This window comes from Alosa sapidissima, chromosome 24 (genome assembly GCF_018492685.1).
Source record: "Alosa sapidissima isolate fAloSap1 chromosome 24, fAloSap1.pri, whole genome shotgun sequence".
Classification (NCBI taxonomy): domain Eukaryota; kingdom Metazoa; phylum Chordata; class Actinopteri; order Clupeiformes; family Clupeidae; genus Alosa; species Alosa sapidissima.
Window position 1 is genome coordinate 13,570,779 of NC_055980.1, and position 14,955 is coordinate 13,585,733.

General features: G+C 44.5%; 1 protein-coding gene across 4 annotated transcripts in view; it reads left to right on the forward strand.

Moving 5' to 3' along the window:
* LOC121699834 (PH and SEC7 domain-containing protein 1-like) overlaps positions 1–14,955 on the forward strand; it is a 95,074-nt gene that overhangs the window by 73,918 nt on the left and 6,201 nt on the right. For 3 of the 4 annotated variants that reach the window (XM_042082291.1, XM_042082292.1, XM_042082293.1), the window contains 3 exons: positions 10,801–10,955; positions 12,130–12,200; positions 13,525–13,682. In XM_042082291.1, coding sequence (XP_041938225.1) covers positions 10,801–10,955; positions 12,130–12,200; positions 13,525–13,682 — 384 coding nt within the window. Of the gene's footprint in view, positions 1–10,800; positions 10,956–12,129; positions 12,201–13,524; positions 13,683–14,955 lie in introns of those variants that run through there. The other variant, XR_006027053.1, reaches the window with a different exon arrangement.

Here is a 14,955-nt window from a genome sequence, read left to right on the forward strand (position 1 = left end):
CACACACACACATAGATCTGCATGTACACTCACTTCACAGGTGCTCCCACACACAAGCTTGCTCTCAAACTCAAACACACAAAAATGCTCACTCATACACACATAGATGCAGATGATCATACTCATATTCTCTCCCCGATACACACACACACACACACACACACACACACACACACACACACACACACACACACACACATACATATATGTTCTCACACTCTCTCTCGAACTCCTTTAAAGGTTTGTGTTTGTACCGGGAGGAGAGGGTGTGACCGCGGCCTCCCACCATCCTCCCTAAAATAGCGCGGCTCCCTGCGCGGCTCGAGACGGGTCAGAGGAACCCGGAGAGAGGGAGAGATAGGGAGAAAGGGAGAGAGAAAGAGAGAGAATGAGAGAAAGGGAGAGAGAGAGAGAGAGAGTACAATCATCATCAGCAGCAGCAGCAGCAGCGGTGCCCTGAGCTTGGCCATAAAAATACAACACATGACGCAGGAACGGGGTGCCCACACTCACAAACACACACTCACTACACACACACACACACACACACACACACACACACAATCATATGCATACACACACAGACACACCACACACCACACACACACAATGATATGCCCACACGGACCTCAAACACACACACACACACTAACACACATAGTAGTTGCTACTGCTGTTGTTGCCTGGACTCATCTCACCGATTGCCATGACTGGTGTCATGAGTCATGAATGTATTTTGATTTGCTGTCTGTTTTCTATCGAAAATTTAGTGATTTGTACACACACACACACACACACACACACACACACACACACACAGACACACACACACACACACACAGGGTCCACTCTGTCCTGTAAGTCTGCACAGATCTCACACACATGGATCAAATGGTGTGGGAATTGTGCTCTCCCCTCATCTCTCCCCGCTGCCTCGCTCCCTATCTCTATGTGCTGTTTTTATGGCAAGCACAGCAGATTCCCATCAGATATGTGTGTGTGTGTGTGTGTGTGTGTGTGTGTGTGTGTGTGTGAGGATACTGAGGTAGGAAAAGACAGTATAGGAGAGAGGGAAAGTGAAGAGATGAGAGAAAGAGGAGAGAGTGTGAAAGAGGGAGAGGCAAAAAAGAGAAGAGAGAAAGATGACGAGAAGAGGAGAAAAAGAGGAGGCGAAAGAGAGTGGGGAGAGAGATAGAGGAGGGAAGATTGAGTACGGGTGGGTGGGGGGGGGGGGAGAAGAGAAGAAAGAAGGACAAATGAAAAAATGGGGGAGTGCAAGATGGGAGCGAAGATGAGGATGAGGAAGATATCAATCTGTGAGGAGGGACGATTCAGATCAAAGAGAGACAGATAGAGGAAGAAATGACATATACATTACTTCCTACATTACTTCCATTTCCCACCACACACTGGGTGTGTGTGTGTGTAGCAGAGGAATATAGTCCTTATACATGTCCCTTGGCTGTACTTATGTGTGTGTGTGTGTGTGTGTGTGTGTGTGTGTGTGTGTGTGTCCATCCCTTGCTGCATGTTCTAAGTCTGTTCACAGCTTTAATATGTATAGCATATATCTCTTAGTGTGTGTGTGTGTGTATGTTTGAGTAATGTCACACATGTATGAGAGTATGTTACCTTATGTTAGTTAAGTTGAAACATGCTATCAGATTGCTATCAGATTGATTACACTCATCAGCCTGCAACTAGAATGCTAATAATGATAACAGGAGCAACAACACAAACACATTTTTCATGTCCATCTGCTTGGACCTCAACGATGTCCTCCTAGTGCAACACATGAATATGCCTTGTGTTAGATGGGTGCATTCTGATGGTGTCATTTTTGGTGGTGTGCCTTCTTTATCTTCCAACCAAATCAGCCTAGGTGACATGATGATGATGGTGATGATGATGGTGATGGTAGTTGTAGTGTTAATGTTGGATCCATTGGTGTGCATGAATTCACAGTTTTTGCATGGATGGTGATAATAGCTGTCCCCTTTTCTACCCATATGGCTGTTGTGGAGATTTTGGCGGTCTAGGTTTGTTTGTGTGTGAGCATTCATTACAGTGCAATGATTGAGTCTATTGTGTACGGTGTATGCACAGTGTATAGTTATGTGTGAGGTGTGAGATAAAAGTTCTGTGTGTGTGTGTGTGAGTGTGTGTGTGTGTGTGTGTGTGTGTGTGTGTGTGCGTTCTTGCGTTCCTCGTATGTGCTGTAGTGTTGTGTGGGAAGAATGGTGCTGTGAGCTGATTGGCATGTTTTATAGAAGACGTGTGTGTGTGTGTGTGTGTGAATGCGCACTTGTGCCAGCGGAAGTGTCCCAATGGTCATGTCACTGTGTGTGTGGTGTGTGAGTGTATGTGCGTGCATGGCTGTGTGTGTATGTGTGAGTGTATGTGTGCGCAAGCTGTATGTGTGTGTGTGTGTGTGTGTGTGTGTGTGTGTGTGTGTCCTCAGTGGAGGCTCAGGTGTGAATGAGGTGGCCTGTTCTCATTAGCCACTGGTGCAGCTGGGAGTCTGCTGTCTTCCCAGCATGCTCTGCTCTCCCTACCCAGCATGCCGAGCGGCAGACCTAATCATGATGCTGTGGAATAATTACACCCTTCACCCCACTGCCTCTCTCTTTCTCTATTTCTTTCTTTCTCTCATTCTCTCTCTTTCCTAGTTCCTCTATAGTACCTATGTCTAAATCTCTCTCATTCTCTCTCTCCTCTCTGTCTCCTTCTCTCTCTCTTTCTCTATTTCTTTCTTTCTCTCATTCTCTCTCTTTCCTAGTTCCTCTATAGTACCTATGTCTAAATCTCTCTCATTCTCTCTCTCCTCTCTGTCTCCTTCTCTCTCTCTTTCTCTATTTCTTTCTTTCTCTCATTCTCTCTCTTTCCTAGTTCCTCTATAGTACCTATGTCTAAATCTCTCTCATTCTCTCTCTCCTCTCTGTCTCCTTCTCTCTCTCTTTCTTTCTCCCCCTCCTGCTTTCTCTCTACCCGTTATCCTGACCACCATGTGTCTCTTCTGTCCTTGTCACTTACACATTCTCTCCATTACTCTCTCTTTTCTCCTTTCCTTTCTCTTATTCTCTCTCTTCTATCTTTCCTTCTTTCTCACTCTCTCCTTCTTCTTTTGTTCTCATGTCTTTTTCTCTTCCCCTCCTCCCCTCCTTCTATCTCTCCCCCACACCTTCCTTGCTCTATCCCTTTCTCTCCCCTATTCCTCTCTTTCTCTCTGTCCCTTGACCTTGCTCTATCCCTCTCTCTCCCCTATTTCTCTCTCTCTCTCTCTTGTTTCTCCCTCCCTCACTATTCTGCCCTTATCAGTTCCACAGTTTTTCTCTGTTCCCCAGTTTCCATCTCTGACCCTTATTCTTTCTTCTCTTCTCAGTTTATCTTACATTTGTCCACAAGTCGCTTTGTCTTTCTCTCCATTCCCTCCTCCTCTTCTTTCTCTCCATTTCCTCCTCTTCTCTCTATCCATTCTCTCCTCCTCTTCTCTCTACTGTACAGTACGTATATCTCTTCTTTTCTTTTTGCGTCCTGTATGTACATAAGTTTCATCTTTCTCTCCTGCGTTTCACCTCTATCCTTTATCTGCCTCCCCTCTCTCTCTCTCTCTCTCTCTCTCTCTCTCTCTCTATCTCTTTCTCCTCCTTTGTTCCTTTTTACCTTTATCCATTTATCTCTTTCTCCCTCTGTCTCTCTGTCCTTTCTCACCCCTTTCTTCCTTTGTCTCTCTCTCCTCCTTTGTTTCTCTATCCCTCCATCTCTGTTTCTGTTTCTCTCCCTCTCCTCTCTCTTTCTGTTCTGTTGGAGTGCGGGTGGGTTTCAGGCAGGCTGCTGGTATCCAGGCAACAGGCTCCATGTCTGCGCCACATGTCGTTCTCTCTCTCTCTCTCTCTCTCTCTCTCTCTCTCTCTCTCTCTCTCTCTCTCTCTCTCAGCTCTTACTCACTCTGAACAGGGTTAACCGCCACCACTCTCCATTGGTCACTCATATCACCGTGGTGACGGTAGAGTTCAGAACCCATTTCTGTGTGTGTGTTTTGTGCATGTCTGTGTGAAAGAGAGAGAGAGTCTACATGTGTGTGTCTGTGTGTCTGTGTCTATTTATAGTGCATGTTTTAATTTGGTGATGTCCTTTAATAGACGGCAGGAAAAGGACCTGTCGACCTCACCTGGTGAATCAGCTCTCTGAACATTGCTTTTTTTTGGCGGGGGGGGGGGGGGGGGGGGGGTTTGTGACCTTGTCCTACTTATTTATGCGAGTTGAGTTTTTTTGTTGAGTTTATTTGTGTGTTTGTGTATGCGCGTGTCGGTGCTGTCGAGTTGAAGATCAAAGCCTCTGGTTCAGCAAGCTTGTGGTCAGACATGCATCTAGTTAGTGGAACTCCGGAGACTCCTCAGGATTGCGAGCCGGAGCTCGAGATGGGAGATGGAGACGTAGGTCCTCCCAGCTCTCTGCCTTTGATAAAAATAGGATGTAAAAAGCACCGAGTGCTTAATGAGTCGAAGCAGAGATAGATCAAAACACACTTATGCAGGAGGGGGAAAAAAACACACATCCCCCTCAAAAGTGCTAGCAGGACTCCTGCCCTACATCTTCTCCCATTAATTATTTTTGAATCCTGCGCCTGTGACTTTTGGCCTGCACAGCGCACATACTCCATGCGCTTGGTGTGTTGGCTCATGAATGCTGACCTGTATTAGAGCAACACTGCGCAACAACTTGCCACTTTTTGATGAATGTTTTTATGAACTTTCTATGGGCAGCTGCTTTTATCGTCATATTTGAATTTTGGATAGTGTTTGTGGTCATGTGAAGGAAAGATTCCCTCTAGCCGTCTGGAATAAGCAGTTCTGTGGTTCGAATGAGAATCTGCCATAGAAATGTAAGAACATTTTTATCTGCAACACCAAATGACCAGTGACCCATGACCAGTTAACTTTTATCAGTGTCAGCTGCGATGGTGATGTTTGGTTTTTTTTTGGCAGGTACAGTAGCTTGCTAATTTTAGAACCCAAGCTCCTTAATGTTTCTATGATAAATAACTTGTTGTTTGTTGTGTTTATTTAGCTGAGTGAGCTTTTCTTTTTTTTAATCGTGTGACCGTTTCAAACAAAAAATCCGAACTCCATACAAAGGCATTAATCAAACAGAAACGGATAGTTGTTTGATTTCAAAATCTTTTTGCTGCTCAGATCTATACAAAAGCCAACATGGTTCCACCTTTAATGAGTCTCCATCCAGGACCATGGAGGGGGGAGTCGACTTCGAGCACCCAGAGCTGTAGCAGATAGAAAGGAAGACCAGGGACTGAGGCTGGTTAGTGTCCCTAGCAGGGGAGCATGGTGGCTGGGGAAGCAGGAGTAACGTGAGCCCTGCTCCTCTGTGATTACTGGCTCCCAAGGAGCGCCCAGCCAGCAGATGGGGACTAATTAAGATATTGTTCGTTAAAACAGGGCCTCCAGACCTGATGGATGAGTAGGAACCAGATGAGAGAACGCCGTTTGCGGCCCAGAGGCACGAGATGAGAGAGACAATGCGTTTTGAGTGAAAAGTTTGGAGAGTTTGGAGACATTGAAGGTATAGTTTCTGAGTCTGGCAAAAGGTTGTGTTGATTTAAGCTCAACAGCCAATCAAATTGCACCTTCTCTTTGTTTCCCAGAGCCATGACTGTGGATGATAATTAAATGACAGTCAATATAGTGAAAATGGCAATAAGTTGCAATTATGTCTGACATGTCCTCAAAATCTAAATATGTACTCTCAAACATCTTTCTGACATCTACTCTATGTCTTATTCGGCAGTCCAAATAAGTCCATACTGTAAGCTAACATTTCTTTTTCCATGCAGATGGACTGCAAACAGTGAATTTGGAATACAGTACATTGGTTTCCTCTGCTGCATTCTGAAAATCTGCTATCTTATTGGCTGATAAGCTCCAGCTGGAATCTCATTTGTATCTGCAATGGGTGTATAGTCACCAAAGATTCTAGAACAGAGCGTACTTCATGCCTATGACGTAACTATCTATCTTGCTCTGTTCTAGAATCTTTGATAGTCACTAATTCAGGAGTTATGTCATTTCCATTCCTCCTTTTTGCCCAAGTTTCTCTTCATTAATAACTGTCTTTATTTCAGTCATATTTTTTGTTTTTTTTGTGATGCACAATTCAGGGCACTGATTTTATTTCCATGGCTCATCCAGTGACCCTTAGGCTCTGCTACTGCCGAGCAAGCACAAACTTTGTATTTTCTCTGCGGAAATGCAGTCTAGTATATTTACAGTATGTTTTAGTACAATTAAGTTGCAGGTTCAACCCTTTTGTGGTAAACTGGTCATTCATTGAAAGGGAGTTCACCATGAAGTCAGCTCTTTCTAGAACCCTCTCTGCCCCAAAAAGCGTGTTGGGCTAAAAAAGTATTTTAGTTCCTCCAGAGAGTTGTCCCAGTGCTGGAGACTGATGTTGGCCTGTAAGGCCTGAACTCCTCACAGGGATTCCCAAAGGCGTTGAAAGGGAATCTCAGATAGAGACAAATCTAAGATTGCTCCTTTTTTCCCAACAGTGGACGGGATGTATTCTTTTATTTTTCAGTGTTTTCTCTGATGGAAGCTGCTGCAGGCCCTGCTGCGTTTTCTACCTGTTGAACTAATGCACTTGAGAACAGATGACTGTGTGTGTGTGTGTGTGTGTGTGTCTCGCAGAACCCATTGGATTTCTAATCATTGCATCGACACAACACAGCCTCAAGGTTAAACCTCTGCTGCAGTAGCCTCTTCACACACACACACACACACACACACACACACACACACATACACACACACACACACACACACATTTTGAGAAAAGCAGGAACAGCGACTTGTCTCCCTTGGTGAGACGAATCAGTGTGACTCTATCTGAAAGGCTGCAGATGGCTCTGTCCACTCATACATACACACACACACACACACACACACACACACAGGCTGTGTCTACTTGGATTACACATACAGAGGCTGTGTCTAAATCACAGACACACACACACACACACACACACACACACACACACACACACACACACACACACACACACACACACGCACAGACACACACACACACACACACACACACACACACACACACACACACACACACACACAGACACGCACATACACATTCCATCGGCTTCTCAGTCCACACACACACACACATGCAAACACAACATATTCCACAGGCCTCTAAGAGCCATCAAGGACTAGCCAGTCTTTTAGTCCCGTGTGGTGGGACAAAAAAAGACAAGGGGAGAAAAAGCGATCGATACGGTCACTTTCATGCCAGCAGCCTTTTGATCAAGTAGAGTGGCTCGTTAGTTGACACAGAGGGGAACAGGAGAGAGGGGGAGAGAGAGAGGAAGAGAGAGGATGAGTGAGCTTGAGAGATGAAAAAGAGAAACAAGGACTAGAGAGTGCAGCAGTTGTGTTGGTCTGTAAGGAGGACAGTTTTCCTTTAGGCAGGTGCCGTGTGATGATCACAGCCAGAGCAGAGGGATGAAATGATTTCAGCTGGTGCTTCAGATTGAAGAAAAGTTTCTCCAGATGCCTAAGAGAGGGACCCCATGGCTTTTTCCTTAGCATTCATTATATGAGGGAGATGGCTGGCACGTTCCTCTCTCAGTCTTTTAAAGGGACACCAGGCAAGCCTGATGCTTTTTCTCTACGAAACTCCCCCTCGCTCGGTCTGAAGCTCTTTTCCTTTTCTTTGCGTCTTCCGTCAAGGGTTTTCGCTGCTTCTTCGCCGGCTCTGCCATTATACACACGTTTGCAACAATCTCTAGCGTTTCGTTAGCCTGCCTCTGTGCTGTAAACTGATCCTGCTTCGGTCGGCGGGTAGGATACACCGAACTTGCAAGTGGGATATTCTTTCTACAGGCAGTAGGGGCGGGCGAGAGAGCCTTCATTCGCCCCGTAATGAGTCATTTAACCATATACCGACTTACGAAGATGATTAATTAACACGAAAACGTTGCCTGGTGTCCCTTTAAAAATAATTGAAGCTCAGTTGATGTGGTACTGTATTTAAGACAAAGGTTGTGGCCATGCTCAGTCCTAAAATGTCTTAGAGATATATGTACATTTATATATATAATCAGCATGATCAGCGCCTTTGCAGAAACTACACGCTGTGCTTCATTTTTTATGTGGTATTTATCTCAGAAAGTGACACATTGACACATTTAATGACAATTTGGATTACACATTTTTCACCACCAAATAGAGGCCAGTTTCCCCCTGACCCTCCCATGAACACATAATATATATGACACAGAAAAATATAACTAGCTATTCTCCACAGTCTGCCGTTTTACCAAATTGCGGCCTGTCCGTACATACCATGCCATGTTTTTACATACACGTTGCGATGGAATTGTTGCTTTTGTCAGGAGCTCTTTGGTGTCCAGGGTGGAAGTCAGTTGAAAAAAAGTCCATACCAAGGCACTCATTGAGTTAAAAAGTCCATACCAAGGCACTCATTGAGTCAAAAAGTCCATACCAAGGCACTCATTGAGTTAAAAAGTCCATACCAAGGCACTCCTTGATTTTTAAAAAGTCCATACCAAGGCACTCCTTGATTTAAATTGTCTTCACTGGCTCAAGCCAGTTTTAAACTGTCCAGTTTTAAACATGTCAGTTAAATACAGATATTTTAACTCAATGAGCGCCTTGATTTGGAGACTTTTTTTCTCCATTTTGTCAAGTCACAAGTGCAGTGGATTAGAGTAGGCAGGTCACGCAGCCCAACATGAGAGTCCACACAAAAAGCAGATTACAGAGCCACACTCCATCTTTAAACAGTGTCGGGCAGAAAAAGTGCTGCCATATAATATCCTGCCGTGTATTCCCTCTGCCAGTGCACTTCACACAGATGATTTCAGCTGGTTTAGTGATTAAATGGTTGGACCCATATTTGTGGTAGGACTTTTACTCTCTGAAGCACAGTATAGCTACAGTATAGCTCAGGTAGAGAAGTCTTTGGGCAAACCAGAAGGTTGCTGGTTCGAGCTCGGCTCCTCCTGACCATCTTGGAAGTGTCCCTGAGCAAGATGCTGAACCCCCAGACTGCTCCCTCCATCATTGGGCTATGAGGATGAGTGAAAATGGGTGATTGTGACGCATAAAATTGTAAAGTGCTTTGAGCCCTCAGATGAGTAATGTTCTTAAGGAAAGCTGAAACAAAAGAAGTATATTTGAGAGTCATTTCTTCACAAACAATGTAATGTAATGTTTATTGGACATCTGGTTAAACAGTTATACCACTGAACTGGCTGTTGTGGGTGATGCAAACCGGGTGTGAAAAAGCAAGAGGAGCTGCCATGATTCATTGGTCTAGCTTAATGGGAATTGATTCCATTTTGTTTTCCACTTTCATTAGGCCGAGTGAGGGACGCCTCAGGCATGCCATGCCCACCATATCTAATTCAGACAGAAGCACAATGGCTCTGAGTCTGTGCTGTACATGGGGAAGATGATGATGATTGTAGTATTAGTGATTACGATGATGGTTATTATGATAGTGATGATGTTTATGAAGAGATCCTGATATTGAGACTAGTTTTAGTGATATTGGTGGTGATGGTGATAGTTATTTTTGTAAGTATATTTCTGGGCTTTTATGCCTTTAATCAGACAGGACAATGAAGAGAGTGACAGGAAGCGAATGGGAGAGATGGGGTGGGGTTGGGGAATGTCCGGAGTCAGACTCAATCCCAGGTCCCCGTGGGCGCTTGGATCCGAATTACATATGAACGCTCTACCCACTTGCCCCATGGCACCCCCAGATGGGTGGTGGTTCTGGCAATGATGATGATATTCAATTAGGCGGTTACCTACTTTACTTTAACATATTCAACCAAGAGGTTCCTCATAGAATGGGCTATTAAAGGGGATGGACAGTTCACATGAACATATATCAGGAGTCTTCTCAGTCACAGACTGCAGTGCTAAATAATTTGGGAGTATCTGACGGCTCTCGTCTGTGAGACTAAATGGGAATTTACGCCACAAGGCATAGCCACGGGTGAAAGGTAAATTAATCAATTTACACTGCCTCCATCTCTGACATGACGTAACAATGTGTTTTTGTATGTGTACGCTTCACATGCACTAAAAAGTGAAGTGAAGCATAAAAATACGCTCTGGTCAGATGGAATATGGACGTGAGGTGTAATTGAATTTTATCTCTAACAGTGGATGTCACAGTCGGATGATAAAGATGATGATGATGATGATGATGAAGATAATGATCGCAAACATGAGCACTTAATTAATTAGTGTGTGTCTGATCCTGTTTTCATTTGCACTACTAAAGGTTGTAATGGACCACACTCTCACACCAGATAATCGAAGGCTTGTCTGAACAGCCTCATGTAGCACGTGTGTGTGTGTGTGTGTGTGTGAATGTTTGTGTGTGTTTGTGATAGAGAGAGATGATGGTTGTAAGGATGATAGTCTAACTTTGCCTATACAGTAGCTGTATGAGAATTACTGTGAGGGAGAACTAGAAGATGCACTCTGACCTGAGGTACGTGTGTAGGGGGGTACAATAAAAGTGGACAGTCTGACTTATTTGTTTGTGCGTGGTGCGTGTGTACGTACGTGTGTGTGTGTGTGTGTGTGTGTACGAGGGAGGATCGATGCTCTAACTTGTTTGTGCTTGTGAATGAGAATGAGAAGATAGCCTGACTTACCTAATTGCTTTTTTAGATGTCATTGTAATCCTCTGACGTATTTCTCTGTGTGTGTGTGTGTTTCTCCCCAGAGACGAAGAGGAGCTGAGGAAGTCCTTCTCTGAGCTGGGTGATTGTCGTGGCAACTCGTCTTCGCGTGATGGGGACACTCCCCACTCTGGAGCTCTGCTCTACAAGAACGGCTTTCTCATCCGCAAGGTCCACGCCGACTGTGACGGCAAGAGAAGTATGTGTCACACCACGTCCTATGGCGTCACACACCACTAGCCCGTGCACTGACAAACGTATACCGGTACTCAACAAAATAGAAATTGATATAAACACTTCTGAATGGATGTAAATGTGTAGGATTTTATCTACACACAGTAAGTCTTTGCAGTATGCACTTATTCTAAATCAATCTGTAATGGATATGTCGGCATATGTCACATTTCTAAATAATGGGACCTAATATAAATGTCAGGCAAAGTTGGGCAATGAGCAAAGTGTCTCTTGCATGGTATGACATGTGGGAGCACGTAGCTGACCCACCAATAATTGTGCTTGTGGTATTAAATTAGTAAAATAGATTTGGCCAAGTTATTGAATTGGCTTCAGGTACAGACTTTAGACTTTGCACTTTGCTCGACAGTACATTTAAATAAGGCTCCCAATGTATGTTCCCACATATACAGCATCATTTACACATCCAACATATTTGCTCTTAATCTGAAAACCAATACAGAAAAATCTGATGCTGTATGCATGTTGCTTAGAGTATAGACATTGGTGTGTATACTGTATATTTGTGTTTGGTTTTGTGTTAACCCAGCATGATGACAAGTCATGAAAGGTGTTTTAACACACACACACACACACACACACACACACACACACACACACACACACACACACACACACACACACACACACACACACACACACACACACACACACGGCCAGCTGTTAGTGTTGTGTTGTGTTGCTGCCTAGTCTCCCTGTATTAAAACACTGCAGTGGGAATCCACAGCACGAGGCAGGAGCCAGGAAGACGAAGAGATGTATGACTTTAACTAGGTTACCTCCTTAATGAATACATTAAGTGTGACAGCACAGGGTTTGTGCAGGCTTCAAGACTTTTTTCCACTTTTTGGGAGGACCTCAGATGATGAAGTGTGGCTGTGGATATAGCTACTAGATATTAACATACATTTACAGCAGTGTGTTTATTAGGTATTTAGTATTTAAAAAAGGTCTGACTTTGCTTTTAAACCTGGTTTTTAAAGTTCTTGGTTATGTCATTGATGTACAGTATAAATATAAACCATAGACTGAATAGGTATAAAAATGTACTCTGTTTCTGAAAAGCATCACCCTTGTTCCTACAATGTTGTGTTGTGTTTTGGTTCTTGTTCTGTCAGCGCCACGTGGCAAGAGAGGATGGAAGACGTTCTATGCGGTTCTAAAGGGTGCAATCCTCTACCTGCAGAAGGTGAGTCTCACTTCTCCAGGTGTGTGGGGCAATTCCACGCAAAACTCGGCTCACGTCACGTCGATAACGCAAACTAAATACCATTGCATTGTGTTGCCATTATGGATGTGACAGTTTTGCACGGAATTGTCCTGTGGTAGAGGTATGAGCATAGACACTCAGTCAGCCCTCACTGTCACAAAAACAAAGAAAAAACATGATGGCCCCACGCTCTGTTCATATTGCTTTAAAATGAAGCCTAAAGGCTGGTTTCCTGTACAGGGAATAACACTAATCCAGATTAAAAGAGTACTTCAGTGAAAGTCTCTTATAGTGACTCAATGAAAAGAGCTTTTATAGTCTCGGCCCTTTAATGTTTTCATCCTTGGGTCTCTTGTCAGGGAAGATCCAGGGAAGGTAAGAGCACCTACTAAGCATGTTTGGGAGGAAATACCTAGTGTGAGAGAGACAGCTTTTTGGCTGGTGGTCAGGTGTATGTGCTCTCCACTCGGTGGGGCAACAGGAGGGCAGTAGCACAGCTTGCAGTGGACTCCTCTTTGGACCAGAGGGCATTTTCATCAGGGTGTGTTTTTACTGTAGCGCTGGCATCGGCCCGGCCCTTCCATATGGATGGGCCGTCTTGGCCTTGGCCACAGGTTGGCACGGGTTGGCATAGGTTAGCATTAGCACTGGCAAGGCCAGTGGGTTTGGTCAGCGGTTCCGTGTTGGGCCGGACGCGTGACCATGATGTCATTTGTGCCCCACCACAACCCCTGAGTGGTGCCACAGCCGTCCAGACATGAGGTCATCGGCTGGGCTCCGTGAACAGACAGGGTGTACTGCTGTAACCTCTGATGGGTTTAAATCATGCCAGAGATGCGTCAAGGTCAGGGTTCAGAACATACTTTATGGGACTTCCAGTGTGGTCATTATGACCATCGTCATCATCACAATCAGCTCCATGAGATGGTCATCTAGAATACTTCTTGAGTGAATGAAAAGCAGCCAGCAATTGCTCAACATCTATAGTCTAATACATCTAAACTTCATCAGGACTGTTGGGAAACGATATCCAGTTAATAGGTTGTTGAGAGGGTAAGAAAATAGAAAATAGTCAGACAAATAAAGGCCCATAAATGAGTAGGTGTGTCCAAACTTTTGACTGGTATTGTGTAAACAAACATATTCTCTCCCATTCATATGCATCATATATCTCTTCCCATATCCTTCCCTGTGTGTGTGTGTTTGTACATGCGTATGTCTGCGTATGTTTGTGTGTGTGTATGTGTGTGTTTGTACGTGCGTATGTGTGTGTGCGTGCGTGCGTGCGTGTGTGTGTCTTTAGGGTGAGTACAGGCCGGATAAGCAGCTGTCTGAAGAGGACCTGAAGAACGCCGTGTCCATTCACCACTCCCTGGCCGTACGCGCCACCGACTACAGCAAGCGGCCCAACGTCTTCTACCTGCGCACCGCCGACTGGAGGCTTTACCTTTTTCAGGCCCCGTGAGTCTCGCGCACACACACACACACACACACACACACACACACACACACACACACACACACACACACACACACACACACACACACACACACACACACAGGTGACCAAATGTCTTCTACCTGCCTGACTGGAGGCTTTACCAGAGACTTTCTAATGAGAAATCCTATATAGAAATGCATGGGGTTAGTTTGTAACGCCAATATGTCAGTTGTCTACACATATCCCACCCCTTCCACGGCAAAACGTCCACATGTGAATACATTGAGCCAATCATGTGTTGTGTTGTGAATATATTGTGCCAATCATATGTTGTGACCTCACCACTGGAGCAAGATTGGTATCGTGAAGCCTTGCACACGCGCATTTCTGCCAAAATAGATGCCCGATAAGTGCCCAAAAAGCGTTGCAATATGGCCGCCGAGTGGAGGGACTTGCCTAAAAGGACTTTGGCTTTACCTCCTTCACCTCTTTTACCGCTTGCGGTATGAAATTCAGGAATCGGTCAAAGAGTTTTCGTGTCGGTGGTCGGTCAGAAATCTCAGAGCTTTGTTCAGCTTTATTTACGGCACCGGAGACTCACGTCATGTGGCTAACAGGCGCAGTCTGCTGTTACAATACAAAAGGGACTTCTTATACCCTTCTGACAGGCATTACATCTCCATTACTGGTATGTCAACCATTTTACGACCTCATTACCTTACCCATCAGCTATATCTATAAGGATGTATCCCCTAACGACCGACATCCAGGGAATCTAGTCAAGATTGACCCCAAGGCAGTAAATGAGCCCAGGGCGCCAACTTTCTGAGAGTAAGCCTGACAGAACCTTCTCCAAGGCCCATACAGAAGCAGCATGCTTCCACATCAACACCTTGAACAGACATTCCACAGATGTTGACCATCATTTTTTTTCTCTCCGTTTCTGCTTACTTGTACATTTCCATGTTTAACAAGCTCACAAACAACCCCAAACATGTAAATGGATGAATATAGATCACACATATATGGCACTACTTTTTAAGGCTAAAAATGTCTTCCTACACTCTTTTGAGACACACTGCATTCTCACTGCACACTCTCCCTCTGCATTTTAGCCATGGATCTATGTATGGGTGCATAGATCTATTAATTGTGTCCTTTTATAGACTCACAAACTATTAATTGTAATGACAATGTAATGTTTATTGATATGGTTGTATGTTTTTATTCCACACACAACGCACACAAACACAACACACACATATACATACACACACACACACACACACACAC